General features: G+C 48.3%; 1 protein-coding gene across 5 annotated transcripts in view; it reads left to right on the plus strand.

Moving 5' to 3' along the window:
• Window positions 1–17942, plus strand: part of MYO1C (myosin IC) — a 50401-nt gene extending 32459 nt beyond the window's left edge. For 4 of the 5 annotated variants that reach the window (XM_077188586.1, XM_077188588.1, XM_077188589.1 and 1 more), the window contains 29 exons: window positions 3035–3233; window positions 4252–4332; window positions 5004–5183; window positions 5377–5475; window positions 5695–5808; window positions 6286–6357; window positions 6561–6684; window positions 6901–6979; window positions 7616–7721; window positions 8032–8112; window positions 8443–8534; window positions 9072–9166; window positions 9301–9347; window positions 9581–9661; window positions 9825–9930; window positions 10415–10532; window positions 10741–10854; window positions 11018–11094; window positions 11202–11270; window positions 11515–11599; window positions 11796–11955; window positions 13046–13129; window positions 14169–14262; window positions 14373–14428; window positions 14830–14965; window positions 15352–15422; window positions 15668–15765; window positions 15913–16012; window positions 16517–17942. In XM_077188586.1, coding sequence (XP_077044701.1) covers window positions 3035–3233; window positions 4252–4332; window positions 5004–5183; window positions 5377–5475; window positions 5695–5808; window positions 6286–6357; window positions 6561–6684; window positions 6901–6979; window positions 7616–7721; window positions 8032–8112; window positions 8443–8534; window positions 9072–9166; window positions 9301–9347; window positions 9581–9661; window positions 9825–9930; window positions 10415–10532; window positions 10741–10854; window positions 11018–11094; window positions 11202–11270; window positions 11515–11599; window positions 11796–11955; window positions 13046–13129; window positions 14169–14262; window positions 14373–14428; window positions 14830–14965; window positions 15352–15422; window positions 15668–15765; window positions 15913–16012; window positions 16517–16543 — 2845 coding nt within the window. In that variant the 3' untranslated portion in view covers window positions 16544–17942. Of the gene's footprint in view, window positions 1–3034; window positions 3234–4251; window positions 4333–5003; window positions 5184–5376; window positions 5476–5694; window positions 5809–6285; window positions 6358–6560; window positions 6685–6900; window positions 6980–7615; window positions 7722–8031; window positions 8113–8442; window positions 8535–9071; window positions 9167–9300; window positions 9348–9580; window positions 9662–9824; window positions 9931–10414; window positions 10533–10740; window positions 10855–11017; window positions 11095–11201; window positions 11271–11514; window positions 11600–11795; window positions 11956–13045; window positions 13130–14168; window positions 14263–14372; window positions 14429–14829; window positions 14966–15351; window positions 15423–15667; window positions 15766–15912; window positions 16013–16516 lie in introns of those variants that run through there. The other variant, XR_013184829.1, reaches the window with a different exon arrangement.
• Window positions 17943–18032: the final 90 nt, after the last annotated feature.

Consider the following 18032-nt stretch of genomic DNA (forward strand, 5'->3'; position numbering starts at 1 on the left):
CCCTGGAAGTCCCAGGGACAGAGAGGATCTCTGAGGGTGTGGTGTGAGGCTCTTTCTATTCCTGTTCCTCTCTCCAAAGAGGATGAGTTGCCTTTGCGGGAGCAGTATTTGGAAAGGGAGTTGGTTCCTTCCTGGCTGCAGGAACAGAGTTGCTTACCCAGCCCTGGCAGGACAGGAGTTCATTGTTCCAGGGTTATTTGGGGTCCCTGTGTCCGGGGCTAAGTAGGGGAAAGAGTTTCTGCTGTGTGGGGGTTTCTTTCCTACCTCTGCTATTACTGCCTGACCAATATTTATCTGGTATTTCCCTTGTTGCTAAGATACCATCAGCCTGTTGGAACAAGGAATGTATTTATTTACATGGTCTGGCTTGGTGAGCATTCCCAATTTCCCATTAAAAAAAAGAAAAGTTGGAGGTTTAAAGTTATTTTTGAAAGCGTTTGGATTTTTTTGTCAGACTGAGAGAAAAAGATGACTGAGAGCTGAGGCCACATGGCTTCAAAATGGTTTTTCTTCAGGACCAAAGGCCAAATTCTGAGCACTTCTTGGAGGATTTTTTATGTTGTGTTTTGTTGGTTTTTTTTTTAAGAGATCTTGGAAGAGTAAATGATATTATTTTTGAACAAACTATTTGGGTTGTTTCTTATTGCTGGCACATAGCCCAGGAGAGTAAACAAACCAGAATGTGCTGCAAGCACAGAGAGGGGGAGAAACACCATTACTTGGGAAAGTCTCAGCGTTTGAAATTGGATTTGTTAGGACAAAAATATGATTTTTACTCTGTGAACCCAGATGGGGGAGAATTAAACCTGAAAAAGCCTGCATTCAAACCTGCCCAGTTCCCTTTGCCTGTGCTCAGGGAGGGGTTTCTGTGCCTTTAGATGGGAATTTTGGGACTCTCTGGAAAATCCTTGGGCTGTGGCTCTGTTTTAAAGTGTGCAGTAGGTACAGGATGATGGCAATGCTCATGGATGGCACGAAGCACTGAGCAGATGTGCTTTGATTCCACTTAAATCCCACTGTAGCTGATTATTTCTTAGGCTTTCTTTCCTTTTAACAAGTCCCTACAGAAGCTGTGAAATGTGCAGCTCATAAGTGACCCCTGGAGAACTGTGATCCTGGGTACTGCTGCTCCCACTGGGAGAACAGAATTTTTTGCAGACTGTTTTTGCTGTTCCATTGCATTATTTGATTATTTTATTGCATTATTTGATTGTATATGCATTTAAAAATCCTCCGAGGAGCAACAAAATGCCCCATCTGCAGTATGGTGCTCTGGGTTTCTCCTTTTCCAGTAACTCATCTTTTTTCCTCTTTCTCCTCTTCTAAACTGACTCTAGAAAGCCAAAACACTTCCAGATCTCTATTCCAGTGTCAGATGGTTCAGCTGGGTTTTCTGGGAAGTGCATCACACTCAGAGGAGGAAAGTTATCCCTATGGGCTTGGAACCCAGTATATTCCCAGAGATCTGTCACATCCTGTCCTGTTTATGGCCTGCAAATGGAACCATAAACATCTTTATTTCTGTGATTCTATCTGTGCCTGGCTGGAGCTCTTGGGGCCATGAAGGCACAGGGGCCAGAGGCACTTCTTCAAATCCAAATTAAATCTGCATTTATTCAGCTGTTTTCCAAAAGACTCCAGAGGCAGAATGTGGATGGGAAGAGAGGGACATGATGTATTTTGTGGGGTGAGTTGTGTTGCCAAGGGAGCTCATTGGTGTTGCCTTAGCACCAAGTATTAATAGACTGGAGAAGGCCACTGCTGTTATTTTGGTGTGATTACTTCTAATTAATAGCACAGCAGGAGAGTTAAATTAAAAAAAGGAAAAAATGAAAATAAAAATGAAAATTTAAAAAGCCAAGCTACTAAAATGTTGTCAGGTGTGTGAAGATGAGAGGATATCTGCTTGCTCACCACAGGAGAGAGCTGGAAATGGTGTTAGGGAGGTTGTCCTTTTCCTGCCCCCCTGAGCAGTTGTCACCATTGTCACTCATCCCTGCTGCCCTCTGGTCCTGTGGGTGTGCCTGGGTGTGAGATCTGTCTGCTCACAACACAGAAATTAAAGAAAAAGCAGCAAAGGAGGAGGCAGAAGGGCAGGGCCAGACCATGCAGGGAGAGGAAGTGCCTGGGGTTTGGGGCAGAGGGGACCTGCAGGATGCTCCTCAAGCTGTGGTGGCTTTTCCAGCTCTTCCCAGCACCCAAGAGAAGCTCAGGCAGCAAAATTCTGTTTGTGACCTTCTGAATGTGTCATCACTTAGAAGACAAGCAGGAAAAAATACCAGTGAAGAACGAGGTGTTTTCTGTCCCATGGGACCAGGACAGAGAGAGAGATCATGATGTTGAGAGATCATTTATATTTAGAAAAGCCAGTTGTTCTGCACAATTCAGTCGACTTCTACCTATTTTTGTCAGGAAAAAAAAGTCAAAAGAAAACAGTCTCAAAGAATCTGACAGTTTGTGTGATGATCCTGCATGGCCTGGCTTGGTGGTTGAGGTGTGACCAGAGAGATCATTTATATTTGAGAGGTCATTTATATTTGAGAGATCATTTGTATTTAGAAAAGCCAGTTGTTCTGCACAAGTTAGTCGACTTCTACCTATTTTTGTCAGGAAAAAAAAAGTCAAAAGAACGATGGTTCCAATAATCTGACAGTTTGTGTCATCACCTTGCAGAATCTTGGCTTGGTGGCTGAGGTGTGACCAGAGAGATCATTTCTATTTGAGAGATCATTTGTAAAATGATCTCTCAAATATAAATAAAAGGCAGTTGTTCTGCACAATTCAGTCGACTTCTACCTATTTTTGTCAGTAAGAAAATTCAAAAGAACAGTCTCCAATAATCTGACAGTGTGTGTGCTGATCCTGCACGGCCTGGCTGGTGGCTGAGGTGTGACCTGAGGTGTCAGTGCTGTCCCGAGCTATCCCCAGCGTGCAGGAGCTGCGATCTCGCCCAGCCCACGGCCTGGGGCAGTTCTGGGGCTGTCTCAGCCGGGCTTTCTCGGGCACACGCTCTGATCCCGCTGTCCCCTCCCAGCTACGCCATCGCGGACAACTCGTACCGCTCGCTGCGCACCGAGAGGAGGGACCAGTGCATCCTCATCTCCGGCGAGAGCGGCGCCGGCAAAACCGAGGCCACCAAGAAGATCCTGCAGTACTACGCTGTCACCTGCCCCGCCAGCCAGCAGGTCGAGACCGTCAAGGACCGGCTGCTGCAGTCCAACCCCGTCCTGGAGGTACCTCCCGGCCACGGGGACGCTCCCGAGTCCCGCCGGGGACAGCGGTGACACAGCGCGTCCTGGGAGTGCCCTGTGCGCACATCACAGGGAATCCTGCTCTGATTCCCGGCCAAAGCGCTCCTGGCCCTTCCCAGCCCGCCAGGAGCAGTTCTGGCACGGGTGGGGTTTGGGGACAGAGGGGATTTGGTGTGGGAAGAGCTCTGGGATACTGCAGGACTCTGCAGAGGGACACATCCTGGTGGGCAGCTCACACCGGCTGGGTTCGTTTTGTGGTGCTGTGGTGTCCTCTAGTGTCCAGCCCTGGCTCTGTGCAGTGCCCTGAGATGTCCCTGTGCCCTGAGATGTCCCTGTGCCCGGTATCCATGTGTCCCTGTGCCCTGAGATGGCCCTGTGCCCCATTTCCCTGTAATCCTGTGCCCTTTATCCCTGTGTCCCTGTGCCCTGAGATGTCCCTGTGCCCTGAGATATCCCTGTGCCCGGTATCCATGTGTCCCTGTGCCCTGAGATGGCCCTGTGCCCTGAGATGTCCTTGTGCCCGGTATCCATGTGTCCCTGTGCCCTGAGATGGCCCTGTGCCCCATTTCCCTGTATCCCTGTGCCCTTTATCCCTGTGTCCCTGTGCCCTGAGATGTCCCTGTGTCCCTGTGTCCTGTGTCCCAGGCAAGGTGAGCTCCCAGCAGCAGGAAGCCCTGCAGCCCCCCTGGCAGTGAGCTGTGGCAAATGGCTGTGGGGACAGAGGGAAAGGCTGTCAGATGTGACATTTGTTGTCAGCAGTGGGCTGCCATTAAAAATCAGCTTGCAGGGGGACGTGGAAGTGTTTTCAGGGATGTTCCATCTGCACTGCTTGCACAGGGTGTAAAGATCAGCCTTAGAATTCAGGGAGAAATCTGTTTCCTTCTGGGTTTCCAGGAAGGAAAATCCTGGGCTGTAAATAAATAACTGACAGCTTCACCCAAGTGTTTATAAATAATCTGACTTGGTACCATTTAATTTTCTCTGATCATTTTCATTTCAGGCCTTCGGAAATGCAAAAACCCTTCGGAATGACAACTCCAGTCGGTTTGGGAAGTACATGGACGTGCAGTTTGATTACAGGGTAACTTGGAATCTGCTTTGTGTTTCTGAACTGGTCCCAGTTCTAGGAGCTCTCTGTGTTCCTGTATTGTTGTGTGTGTGTAGTGAGTGCTTTGCATTTCCTTGCTGACAGCTTAAGCAGAGCCTGTGGTAGCAAAGTTTGGGTCCAGAGGGTTTTATGGCACTCACTCTCCTTTCATTCCTCCCTTATTTCTCGTTATAAGGGGACACTGAGATCAAGCCCTTTTACTTCTGGGGTATTTTATTTCTAGTGCTGTGTGCCAGTGGATACTCCCCAGGCAAATCCACATAAACCAGCTGAGAGATCTGAAGATAATTCCTGTCCTGAGTAACTTTGCACGGAGTTTGTGCCCACTCTGATCCCAACTGCCCCACAGCAGCAAGGTGGATACAGTGCAGGGGCTGAGGAACTCAGCACTGCCATCCTTCAGGTCTCCTTTAATCCCTCCACACTCAGTTTTTGTGCTTTCCCTTTTTGGTGAATTCCTAGAAGGAATTTTAGCACTCAAATCCACCACCATGCTGAAATAGAGCTTGTGGCACAGAATGACAGCTCATTCTGTTGTTTTTGGGAGCTTTTGCTTCAGATCTTGTCTTTGAACAGACAATCAAGAAGCAGACACATTTTCCTCTGTGTTGATGAACTCTTTCCACGTGTCTGCTTTGGTTTAGGGGGCTCCTGTTGGGGGCCACATCTTGAACTACCTCCTGGAGAAATCTCGAGTTGTGCACCAGAACCACGGCGAGAGGAACTTCCACATCTTCTACCAACTGCTGGAGGGAGGGGAGGAGGACCTGCTCAGGAGGCTGGGTCTTGAGAAGAACCCACAGCAGTATCACTATTTAGTAAAGGTGAACATGAACTATAATTCTTAAAATGTTATATTACAGGGTTGGGATATCTCCAATTGACTTTGTCATTTCCTTCCCTCACTTCAGAAATAACTCTGAGGTGACTGCTGTAAAAAGAAACACAATGCATTGAGCATGGATCATGTGTCTTTGATGATTATTTACTTATTTATATCAAGCTGTGTCTTTTTAGGGTCACTGTGCAAGGGTCAGTTCCATAAATGACAAAAATGAGTGGAAGATCATGAGGAGAGCCCTGTCTGTTATTGGCTTCAATGACACTGAGGTGGAGGTGAGGTTCAGCAGCACAGATTTTCCTACTCTTAAGGATTTTTTTCTGCTTTGATTTAGGATTTCTGATTGAAATCAGTGAATCAAATCAGAGTGAATGTACTCCCTACAAAAATCCTGGCAAATATACAAAATGCTCTCCTAAAAAGTGAATTAACACCAAAACCTTGCTGTGTGTTCATTCCATCATCCTGATCTCTGCCTGTTGCTCCCATGGCAGGATTTGCTGAGCATTGTGGCCAGTGTCCTGCACCTGGGGAATGTCCAGTTTGCTGCTGATGAGCAGGGGAATGCTCAGGTCACTACAGAGAACCAGATTAAATACCTGGCCAGGGTGAGTATCACCAGTGAGGGAGATATTACAGGAAAGGTCAATTGTAGAGGATTCCTTACTTTGAGCTTATTATCACCATACAGTTTTAGACTGTGATTTAGAAGTTCTCATAAATTTAACTTTAATTTCACCTAAATAGAATGCAAATATTATCATCAAACCCATTTAATGGACAACTTCTCTATTTACCACCTGACCCACCCCTGCCTTGAGGTTTCCACCTTGGGGCAGTGAGGTAGGAATAGACTGGGGGAAGAGTTTTAAAGGAAGAACCACTTTAGTGCCTTTGCTTGGTCACTTCCTTCCAGCCAATTCATTTGTAAGCTCATATCCCTGCCAGAAATGAGGGAAGGGAGGGATTGATGCTGCAGAGTTGTTCAGTGTGTGTGTGGCAAATAAAGGGTTGTTTCACTGGACTGGGATTTTAGGAGAATGGAATGTAGAACTGCATAAATTAACTGAATATCCTGCATGCAGCTGCTGGCAGTGGATGGCTCAGTTCTTCGGGATGCCCTGATCCACAAGAAGATCATAGCAAAAGGGGAGGAGGTAAGAGCAGGGGATTTGGGAGGCAGAGGGGGTTCAGTGAATCAGCTCTGCCAGCAGCTCCCCCATCACCTCTCAGGAGGCTGGCACTGCAGGGATCCCACTGGTGACGAGCAGGATGATTTGGAGCGGCTGTTCAGTGATGATGAGGCAGGAGCAGGGAGGGGATCCCTTGGTTTGAGTGCTCTGCTCTGCTCTGCCTGCAGCTGGTGAGTCCCCTGAACCTGGAGCAGGCAGCCTATGCCAGGGACGCCCTCGCCAAGGCCGTCTACGGCCGCACCTTCTCCTGGCTGGTCAGCAAGGTCAACACATCCCTGGCTTACAAGGCAAGTGAACCCTCTGCTTGCTGAGGTCCAGCCAAATGGGGCAGCAAGCTCCACACCTTTCAGCCTCAAAGCAAGTTCCGTGCTTTCAGTCATTTCTAAATTTATTTGTTATTAATCTAATCCCAGTTAATTCTGATGGAGATCCAGGGATGGATCATAGCTGTGAGCAAATACCTACATTTGTTTTACCTACATTTGTTTTCTGTTCTGTTGCAGGAAGAGAAGTTTCCAGGCTGGAGAAGTACAACAGTTCTAGGATTGCTGGACATCTATGGGTTTGAGGTTTTCCAGCACAACAGGTTTGTTTTGATAAATTCTGAGTTACATTGTTCAGTTTATGGTGTTTTCTCTCCCTTGTGAAACAAGGCTTTATTGCATTTCTTAGTAAAGGAGGTGGCATTTAAATGTCAGGACATCAGGTGAAAAACTGCTAAAATCACAGGGCTTCTAACACTTAAGACATCCAGCTAATAATTAGCATTTACAGCTATTAATGGTGCTGGTATTTTAAATAAACTGTTGTGTTTTTTGGTGTATTCATGCCTTACCTTTGAGCTGTGCCTTTGTCCAGCTCTCCAGCCCAGGGGTGGCTGTTGTGGCATCTTCCCATGGTGGTGACAAAGCAGGGATGGGACTGGCAGAGTCTGGAGCCTCCCTGGCAGTAGCACTGAACCAAGACTCTCAGATTTGCAGTGTTAGTGGGCCTTTATTCAAGGTTTTTGTGTTCCTCCATGTTCCATCCTTCATGTCCATTTTTCCCTCCTTCTGGAACTCTTTGAGTTTCCCTAATAATAAATTTACTAAATGCATGCAGTCAGTAAATAAAAAATCTTAACAAAAATCTATTTCTCTCGATTCACTGTATCCCTGCTGCTCCCACTGTTTGTACCTCCTTCTGTACAAACAGTGATTATTTTTCTGCTTTTCCTTTGCAGCTTTGAGCAGTTTTGTATTAATTATTGCAATGAAAAGTTGCAGCAGCTCTTCATAGAGCTGACCCTGAAGTCAGAGCAGGAGGAGTACGAGTCCGAGGGCATCGCGGTAAGAAAGAGCCCAAATCCCCCCTCCCTGTCCTTGCAGGGATCCTGCCATGGGCTCCAAACCAAGGAATTAAAGAACTTTCCTTTTTCCCTTCTTTTGGAAACCCTGGTAACTGTGTGAGACAGCTGGAAGTGAGTAATGCCATCCCAAGATTTTAATAAAGGCAATGTTAGGAAAACAAATGTGATGAGTGAAAAGGCTTTGACAGGAAGATTGTTTAAATCAGATGTTCTCTGAAATGTTCTGAAATTTACATTTCTTTTCCAGTCTAGAGTTGTTTTCACCTAAGTGTGATTTCTTGTCTTTGCAGTGGGAACCAGTTCAGTATTTCAATAACAAAATAATTTGTGATTTGGTGGAAGAGAAATTCAAAGGCATCATTTCTATTTTGGTGAGTTGAAAACATCTTTTTGAATGAAAAATTTTGAGCAGTGTAGTGGAAAACAAGGGGAAAAATCAGTTTATGTTGGAAGTGTTTGAGTAGGTGGGAAGAGCAATAATACACTAAATATTGACACCCTTAAAAGTCATTGCATCACCTCCATGGGCTCTGGGGAAAGCAGCTCCCAATCCAGGCAGTCTGGAAGGAGGGAATTTTCCTTTTCAGCTCAAGAGTTCTTCATTTATTGAGCTAAACGTTGTTTATCTGTGGAAAGGCCAAACTGGAGGAGAGTTTCAGTGAGGCAGAGCCCGGAAATCCCTGGAATTTGTGTGTTTGTAGGATGAGGAGTGTCTGAGACCTGGGGATGCCACAGACACAACATTCTTGGAGAAACTGGAGGAGACTGTGAAGAACCACCCTCATTTCCTCACGTGAGTGTTCCCTCAGCTGAGGGATCCCTGGGTGTGAATAACATCCTCACCATGCTGGGTCCCACACAGAAGATGATCATTCTCTTTTACAGAGAGATTTGATTGATATTTAAGATAATATAAAATAGGTTGTCAGCACAAAATGCCTGACTGAGTTTCAGAATGCAATAGGGGCAACAAAACTCTTGTTACTGACTCACCTCTCACCTTGCAGATTGTTTACTTCAGTTTTGGGGCTCCAAATGTCTGTTTATTCAGAATGTTCTGTTTTTGTTCTGAGTGCTCAGTTTAGGATGTGCACACATAACCAATCTGCCAGGAACACTGAAATTCCCCTTTTAATTTAACACAAATACATTTAATGACACTTCTATGACGTGCTGGTTGATAATTTCATTTACCTGAAAATCCTGAAGTCCAATTTGCATTCCTTGCTCACTGCTGCACAGTCCTGCTCCAGGACTGAATGTGCTGGAGCTTTTTGAAGTGAATCCTGCAGGATTTTGTTTCTCCTGAAGGTTTTTGCTCCCTCCCCAGGCACAAACTCGCTGACCAGAAGACGCGCAAGTCGCTGGGGCGGGAGGAGTTCCGGCTCTCGCACTATGCTGGGGATGTCACCTACAGTGTTGCAGGTAACACAGAAAAACCAAAAACCTGGGCCTTAAACACATCCCCACATTATTTGATCAACCAGATTAATTTCAAATCTCAAATCCCTGCCTTGAAGTCCCAGTGGAACAGCCTGAGTGGTTTGTTTTTCTTCCAGGTTTTCTAGATAAAAACAACGACCTTCTGTTCCGGAACCTGAAGGAGGTGAGTGTGCAGAGAGGAGGTTCCAGGACAGAATGAGGAGCTGGGTTTCAGGAGGTGGCACCTGAGGGAAAGGATTCCTCCAGACTCCACCTGGAGGCTGTGTGTCCACAGGGCTGCGCTCTGAAAAGGCAGATTGAGATCCCAGTGTTCATTTTGTTAATTTTAATAGTTTTGGCCTCAGGTTTCTCTGGTAGCTCTCTGTACTTCATCTCTGAAAACATCTCTCTCTGCAGACCATGTGCAACTCAGAGAACCCCATCATAAACCAGTGCTTTGATAGGACAGAGCTGACAGACAAAAAGAGACCTGAAACGGTGAGAACTCGAGGGCCAGAGGGGGCTGTGGCTGTTCCCTCTTTTTGAAACATGAACTCTGACATGATCATCATGAATGCAGACCCCTCACATTGTATTCTGCTGGTTTGTAGCCAGCTCCAAGTCATCCCTTCATGTGCAGTTTTCTTTTTTTTTCTCCTAGGCAGCAACTCAGTTCAAAAACAGCCTCGCCAAACTCATGGAAATCCTGATGTCCAAAGAACCCTCCTACATTCGCTGCATGAAACCCAACGATGCCAAACAGGCTGGTATGGCCCTGGCACAGAGGCAGAGCTGCATCCCAGTCAGGGAGGCACAGAAAGGAGCCAAAGGAAGATTCTGGGGTTATTCTGGGGCTGTGCCTGAGCTTCTGTAGGGAAGGGGTGGCAGTGCCAGCAGCCAGGAGTCACAGTGGGATCGCTGCCCTTGGGTAGGGGAAGATGGTGGTTAAAGTAAATAATTATTTACTTGTGTAAATTCATTCTAATGACCCTATTCTCCCCCAGTTTTGGTTCCTCTATGCATAAAGCATCCCAAAGGAAAACTTCATTTTGGAGCTAAATATAAACAAGTAAAAAGGGATGGGTGGGGGGAAGGCAGGAGACACAAAACTGTGTGGGACTTGTGCTGTGAGGATTCACTGGAGATTAAAGATAATCCTGTGAGATAGAACCAGAGCTGACCATTCCCCTTCTCTGGAGCAAGGCCCAGCTGGGCACTGATTGTGTTTGTCCATTCCCATGCCCTGCCAAGAGCGATTTGATGAAGTCCTGATCCGACACCAGGTGAAGTACCTGGGGCTGATGGAGAACCTCCGCGTGCGCAGGGCCGGCTTCGCCTACCGCAGGAAATACGAGGTGTTCCTGCAGAGGTGAGGCTGCTTTGGAATTCTGTGCTCTCCTCTCCCTCTCCCTGAGCTTCAGCCCACTGGTGTTGAGGCTGGGAGCTGTTTTGAACAGCACAGGGGCAGCTTTACCACCTAGAGGGCTGGGAAACTTGGGCTCTCTCCCTTCCCTTGCCCCCTCTCCCTCCTAGGATTGCACTTCTCTCCCCAAGATTTCCTCTCCTGCCAATTCCAGGTACAAATCCCTGTGTCCAGAGACGTGGCCCACGTGGGATGGGCGGCCCCACGATGGGGTGGCTGTGTTGGTGAAGCACCTTGGCTACAAACCAGAAGAATACAAAATGGGACGGTCAGTTCTGTCTTCTCAGTTTGAGGTTATGAATCAGTGCATGTCCCTGTTGTCCCTTTGAAATGAAGCTTCTCTAGATAATGGGGGAGGGAAAGATTACAGAGCCTAAAGGGGATGCCAAAAGCAAGTTGCTCCAAATGTAATTTTGCATTTCTATTTCCAGAACAAAGATTTTTATCCGCTTTCCCAAGACCTTGTTTGCCACAGAAGACGCTCTGGAAGTGAGGAAACAGAGTCTGGGTGAGGCACTCACACTTGCAGTAGATTTCTATTTTAAAAAGCTGAATTTTTTCTACCAAAATGTGCTTGGTCACAGTTGTAAATTGCTGCTTTTCTTGCAATTCCAGCCACAAAAATGCAGGCGACGTGGAGAGGTTTCTACCGCCGGAAGAAATTCCTGACCATGAAACGCTCAGGTATGAGAGACACAGGAGGAGGGAGAGGTGTTCCCCCAGCAGCTCCCAAAGCAATTCCCATCCTTTTCCTCACATTTATCCCATGTATCATATTATTAAAACTCATATTCTTGCCCCCATGCCCTACTGAAAGCTGGTTATTTCCAGAGTGGGTTTTCCTGAGCATTTTTGGTGCCAGTTTTGTGTGGAGTCAGTTTGGGGATGCAGGAGCTCCCTTAATGCAAAATCTTTGTGTTATTTTTAGCCATCACCATCCAGTCCTGGTGGAGGGGAACCCTGGGACGCCGAAAAGCTGCCAAGAGGAAATGGGCAGTGGAGACAATCAGGAGGTGTGTGAAGAGCAGCCCAAGCCCTCAAACATCACACTCCTTAACAATAAGATGCTAAAAATAAACTTTCTTGTCACTACAGAGTTTTTTTTTAATAAATTACAACTATTAAATAAAGCCCAGGAAACAGAACCTTTAAATACCACTAATTTGGATGAGATTTTAAATTTCCTAACAATATTTTCCACTCCCCCAGGTTCATTAAAGGCTTCATTTACCGGAACCACCCGCGGTGCCCAGAGAACGAGTATTTCCTGGATTACATCCGATTCTCCTTCCTCATGAACCTCAAGAGGAACTTACCAAAAAATGTCTTGGACAAATCGTGGCCAACTCCTCCCCCATCGCTCTGTGAGGTGGGAATGAGCCCTGGGATGTGGGAGGGGAATCCAGGGGCCTACAGGACTGCAGCTTCTTGGAGTGTGGTGCTTTTGCAACACCCTTTCCTCTTGGGCTTCTCATCCATTTCTGAAATTCCCTTCCATTTTCTCTTAACAAATTCAGTTCCCTCTGTTGCTGTTATTATCCTGTATCTGCTTGAATTGATTTATCTGCTCCAAACAAAATAGTGCAGAAAATCCTAGTTACCTTATCCAAAGAATTGTTTGGATTGAAGGTACAGCTGGAAGGAAGGAAGGGCACAGCAGTGCAGAGGAGGGACCCTGGTGTTAATTCCCCATTCTAAGGCAGCTGAAATAGTCCCAGTGCAAACCCTTATAGAGAAAGGCAAAACATCAACTACTTATTATTTAATTCTTGGTCAGGAAACAGCTTTTTAAGCCAGCAGTGCATTTTCTGCAGTTGCTGCTGCTCTGTTGGGTTTGTCAGTTGTTCTGGACTGTTGGATGTTCCCTGTGGTGTTTTTGTCCCTGTTGGGTTTGCCCCTCTCAAGTTTCACCCTCTTGGGTTTATCAGTGTTCTGGACTATTGGATGTGTCCCCGTGGGTTTGTGAGTGATTCTGGGCTGTTGGGTCTCTGTCCCTGTGGGTTTGTGAGTGATTCTGGGCTGTTTGGGTTCTGTCCCTGTGGGTTTCCCCTGGTTCTGGGCTGTTTGGGATCTCTCCCTGTGGGTTTCCCCTGGCTCTGGGCTGTTGGGTCTCTCTCCCTGTGGGTTTCCCTGGCTCTGGGCTGTTGGGGATCTCTCCTCTCCCTGTGGGTTTGTCCCTGGTTCTGGGCTGTTGGGGATCTCTCCCTGTGGGTTTCCCTGGTTCTGGGCTGTTGGGGATCTCTCCCTGTGGGTTTGTCCCTGGCTCTGGGCTGTTGGGATCTCTCCCTGTGGGTTTCCCCTGGCTCTGGGCTGTTTGGGTTCTGTCCCTGTGGGTTTCCCCTGGCTCTGGGCTGTTGGGTCTCTCTCCCTGTGGGTTTCCCCTGGTTCTGGGCTGTTGGGGATCTCTCCCTGTGGGTCTGTCCCCAGCTCTGAGCATGCCCTGTCCCACACTCCCGCAGGCATCGCAGCTCCTGCGCAGGCTCTGCATGCAGAACATGGTCTGGACCTACTGCAAGAGGATCAGCCCCGAGTGGAAGCAGCAGGTACAGGGCACCTGTGCAGGGCTTCCCTGACTCTGCCAAGGGCAGAACTCAAGGGAATGGAGAAGGGGAGGAATGGGAGGGGTGGGCAGGCCCTGCCCTGGGCTCAGGGCAGCACTGGGGAGCTGCAGGGCTGGGAGTTTCTACTTTCTGGGGTGCCACAGGAGCAGTGCCACTGCTCTGGGTTTAGGTTAGACACACAACACTAAAAGCCTGGAATGTGCACAGAAGAGACCCCATTCTATACATATTTCAATAGATACTATTTAAACAGGCTGTGGAGCCAAGCCCCCAGATAATTTCTCTATTGAAAAGCCCTGCTACTCTGCCCATGGAAGCTAAAAATATAAGAAGCTGCATTATTCTGCATGTACCATGTAGAGAGTAAGAATCCTGCAGACACAAACCCAGTCATCTTCTAAACAGAGAAGTTACAGGAACCATTTCAGCTGCTCTATTGTAGCTAAAAAGAATAAAAATGATACTGAGATTTAATTCATCTCATGGAAAGGTAGGGGGAGGGAAAAAATAGCTCAGTAAAGAGACAGAATAGGAGATGTTGGCTGTAACTGCCATGGAGGTTTTTCACTGCACCATCTCTCACCACCTGCAGTGCATGGACACCTGCAATGAGAGGCTGAGCCTGTGATTAGGGACATGGGATTAACTCAGCTCAGCTCAGCAGCTGCTTTCCCCCAGACTCACTGATAAGGAGCTTCTCTTATGCCCATTTTCCCTGTAAACCATCCCAGGTGCCTTGTCCTGTGTGCCAGCCTTGGCCCCCAGTAGAGCAGTGGGCATTTCCCACTTTCCCAGTGCCTGGTTTGTTCTTGGAGCAAAGGAGCCCAGGGCTCAGGTCACTGACAGGGGCTGGAGCTCTGCCACCTCCAGGGACTGAAAGTTTAGGGTGACTCCTCATCCAAAGAGGAACTAAATTATGACTGCTAATAAAACCACAAAGGGAACATCTCTTCTAACACAGACGTATCTTTTTAATGAGGAGAAAATTTTATACTAAATAAGAACACTTTTGTCCTTGCAGTTGGAACAAAAAGTAATTGCCAGTGAGATATTCAAGGGTAAAAAAGACAATTATCCTCAGAGTGTTCCCAGGCTCTTCATCAACACTCGACTGGGTGAGTGGGGGTTGCCAAGTTTGAACAGGAGGAGGGAAGGGGGGGATTAATGAACTCTTTTCTTGCTGGAAATTCCTTTCTGACCCCCCACCTCTTTGGTTTTAATACAGGTAGAGAAGAAATAAATGCTAAAGTCCTTCAGGCATTAGAAAATGAAGGACTTAAGGTGAGAGATGTCAAGCTTTTGTCAAGCTCCCAGTTACTCAGCAGAAGGGCAAATTCAATTTCTGGAGAAAGTACAGCAAGAATTTTACATTATATTAAGCTTGTAATACCAGAGGACAGTCTGGGAAGGGTTGATTGATTAGAAAGTGGAGATTTGGGCAGTTTAATGATGGCAGTTAAGAATTTAATGGGTTACAGCTGGAGGGGAAGGGGGAAACCCCCTTGGGTGTCCCAGTCCCCAGGCAGGGCCGGCACCAGGGTGTGTCCAGAGCTGCTCTGGGGCAGAGAGGAAGTTCTGGCACAGAGAATTTTCTGCATTCCTGGTTTCCCAAGGCCTGGTTGGTGCCTGCTGGGGGCTGGCAGTGCCCAGCTGGGCCCTGGCCCTGCTGACTTGTGTTTCAGTATGCAGTGCCCGTGGTCAAGTACGACAGGAAGGGCTACAAGGCGAGGGCGCGGCAGCTGCTGCTCACCCAGAGCTCGGCCATGGTGGTGGAGGAGGCCAAGATCAAGCAGCGCATCGACTACTCCAACCTGACAGGTGGGGCTGGCACAGGGCTGGGGCTGGCCAGGAAAGGCATGAGCTGATCCTGGCAAGCATTTTAGTATCTTGGAATTGCGTTTTTCTAGAATGAAGCTCCATAAAATGTCACCAGAATGACTCAATTCGCCTCCCTCAAGCCTCCCCCGAGTGATTTCCCAGTTGCAGGGTCTGGCCATGGGGGAGCTGCACCATTCCTGCACAGCAGCTGCCTGAGCCACTGCTGCAGCTTTTGGCCCTTGGAATATCTGACAGGGGGGAAAACTGCTGCCCCTGCTGCAGTGTGGGCCCTGCAGCCTCCAGGGGGAACAGCTGCTGCATTCCTGGAGAGGCTGTGGGGCCTCTCCAGCTCCAGGCAGGGCAGTGATGCTCCCGTCTCTCCCCAGGCATCTCCGTCAGCAGCCTGAGTGACAACTTGTTTGTGCTGCACGTGCACTGTGAGGACAACAAGCAGAAGGTACTGGGGGCTCATCCCTCCCTCCTCCAGGGAGCACATCCAGCTGGGAGGAGGGGGTGACAAAGTGACAGGGATGTGACTTTGTGCCAGCTCTTTCACTGCTAGTTGCCTGTGTTCACTGCTGGGGCTCAGCAGTGCTTGGTTGCCCCCTCTGGTGCTGTCCCTGTCCCCTGTCCCTTACAGCAGGGCAGTTTTGGTGCAGTGACACCAAAGCCATGAGCCTAAAGCATGGCCTCTCCTCCCAGGGTGACGTTGTCCTGCAGAGTGACCACGTGATTGAGACACTGACAAAAACAGCCATTCTGGCCAACAAAATCAACAATGTCAACATCAACCAGGGCAGGTGAGTGACACCAGGGCCCTGCTTCCTCCTGTACCCCATCCACCCCAGCCAAGGCTCCAGAGCACATGTGCTGCAGCTCTGTTAACACCCAGCTCCTGGACAGTTCTCATGCTCACCAGGGCTGTTCTCACCCTCTGCTCTTCACAGCATCAAGTTCACAGTGGGACAAGGCAAAGAAGGGATCATCGACTTCATCTCGGGCTCAGAACTGCTCATAGCCAAAGCCAAGAACGGGCATCTAACAGTGGTGAGTGTGGATCCACTTACCCTGGATCCCAGCCAGCATTCTGGCATGGGACACAGCCATGGGCTGTTCCTGCCCTGCTATCCCAGCCTTTCCCCTAGTTGGACCTGGGCACAGGGCTCCTGCAGCCCTCAGGGGCTGCCAAACTCACACTCAGCAAGGGCCTGTCCTCACTTTTTATTTCCATCCCCCAAGATTCATTTACTTCATAGCAAATCAAATTTTAGATACATTTAAAAACACAAACAAAATCCTCTCCCCTTCTCAGCTTGTATGTGGTGATCCTGGCAGTCAGATCAGCCCCACAGCTGGTTTATGCCCTGTCACAGCCCAGCTTATTCAGAAATAAACCCAGCACAAATGCAGACTGCACTGACCCCCCTTCCAGCAGAGCTGAGAGCTCCCATTAGGACCAGAGGGCTGCCCCTCACAGCAGCCTCAGCTTGTTCAGGAATTAAAATTCTGCAGCATTCTGAACACACTTTCAACCCTGTCCTCCTCCTGCAGGTGGCTCCTCGGTTGAATTCCCGATGATGAACAATTCCCTGCTCCAGGACCTTCCCCTCCACGGAATTGGCTGAACCTTGCTCCCAGCAAACCCCTCCCTCCTCGCTTTGCTCTTTCTGTTACTACCAAAGACCTGCACTTTCAGAACAACCACAAAATCCATCCTTGCTCTCTTGTCTTACTCTCAAAGTCCCAGACAAAGGCCTTCTGCTCTCTTCCTTCCCCGACTGAAGGTGGGTCCAGCACAGCATCCCTGCAACCACAGCTCGGGACCTTCAGCTGGGCTTGGAGGAAGAGTTTAAGCCCTGATGGAAATGACCAAAATTTGTGCTTGTCATCACCAAAAAAAGCACAATCAGAAAACAAGTAACTCTGCTGCTTTCTCAGCCAAATCACTGAAATGCCAAACTTTGTATTCAGAATGTTTTATGAAGAATTTTGCTCGGAGACGTTTTAATGCTTTGTGTTACAAATCTAGTGAAGCCATATTGTGTAAATGAGTAAAACCTGTAAATACTTTCTAGCCAAGGATGAGATGCACTACGAGAGATGGAGTTGATGTGGAAATTTTATGTTTTAGATTTGGAATTTTTGTTGGTTTTAGTTTATGGTTACAAGGTATAACCTTAAAAACCCATGATGTAACTTCACTGATCAGGAGCCAGAGACTTTTATCTTTTTTTGAAGTCAGCTGTCCCATTTCTTGCTCTCTATTTTTATACCATAGGAATTTTTCATATCCACACAAACACAATGTTATACAAACTGCAGAGGTTACCACTGCTCTGGGCTGGCCATGGGATGAACGTGAGCTTCCCCCACAACCCTTCCTTCCCTGTCTGGGAGTCCCCACTGCCCCTTCCCCACACAGCTCCACAGGCTCAGAGCAGCACCTTCAGCAAAAATGGCTTTTCCTCTTGCTCCAGAACTGCCACTCTGACTGCCACAGTATTTATAGCAGTGCCTCAGTGCTGCCTTAGCAGGAGGGCTGGGCACTGCTGCTGCCCCCAGCTCCAGGGACACAGGGGTGGGTGCTGGCTGCAGCACAGGCTCCTCCTCAGCACCTTCCTTTAATCCAAACAGCTGCAGGGTGCAGGGCTCTCTGGGGAATTCCTGCTGCAGCCATGGCACAGCTCCACAGCCCAGCCTGTGCATCCTGCTCTTCTTGCCTTAGACACCCTTCCCCTCCCTGCTGCTGCAGCCACAGCCAGCCCTGAGTGCCTCTCACCCACTGCTGCCTCTCTCACAGCCTCAACTCCTCTGCTGCTCTGGTTCCTGATGCCATTGTCCAGGCCTGCTCCTGGCTGGGATGTGGGATACACTGCAGGCCATCCCCAGCTGTGCTCAGTGTGTGCAGGGCACGCTGCAGATGTTGGTGTATAACCTCTGCCAGACTATGCTGAATAAATTTTTACAAAAAACCAACCCCCCTTGTCTTTGGTGCCGTTTCCTTACGTGGTTTGGGGGAGGCTGACCCCAGTCTGTGTCCATTCCAAGGAGCAGCTTAGCCCAGCAG

The sequence above is a fragment of the Agelaius phoeniceus genome, chromosome 20 (genome assembly GCF_051311805.1).
Source record: "Agelaius phoeniceus isolate bAgePho1 chromosome 20, bAgePho1.hap1, whole genome shotgun sequence".
Classification (NCBI taxonomy): Eukaryota; Metazoa; Chordata; class Aves; order Passeriformes; family Icteridae; genus Agelaius; species Agelaius phoeniceus.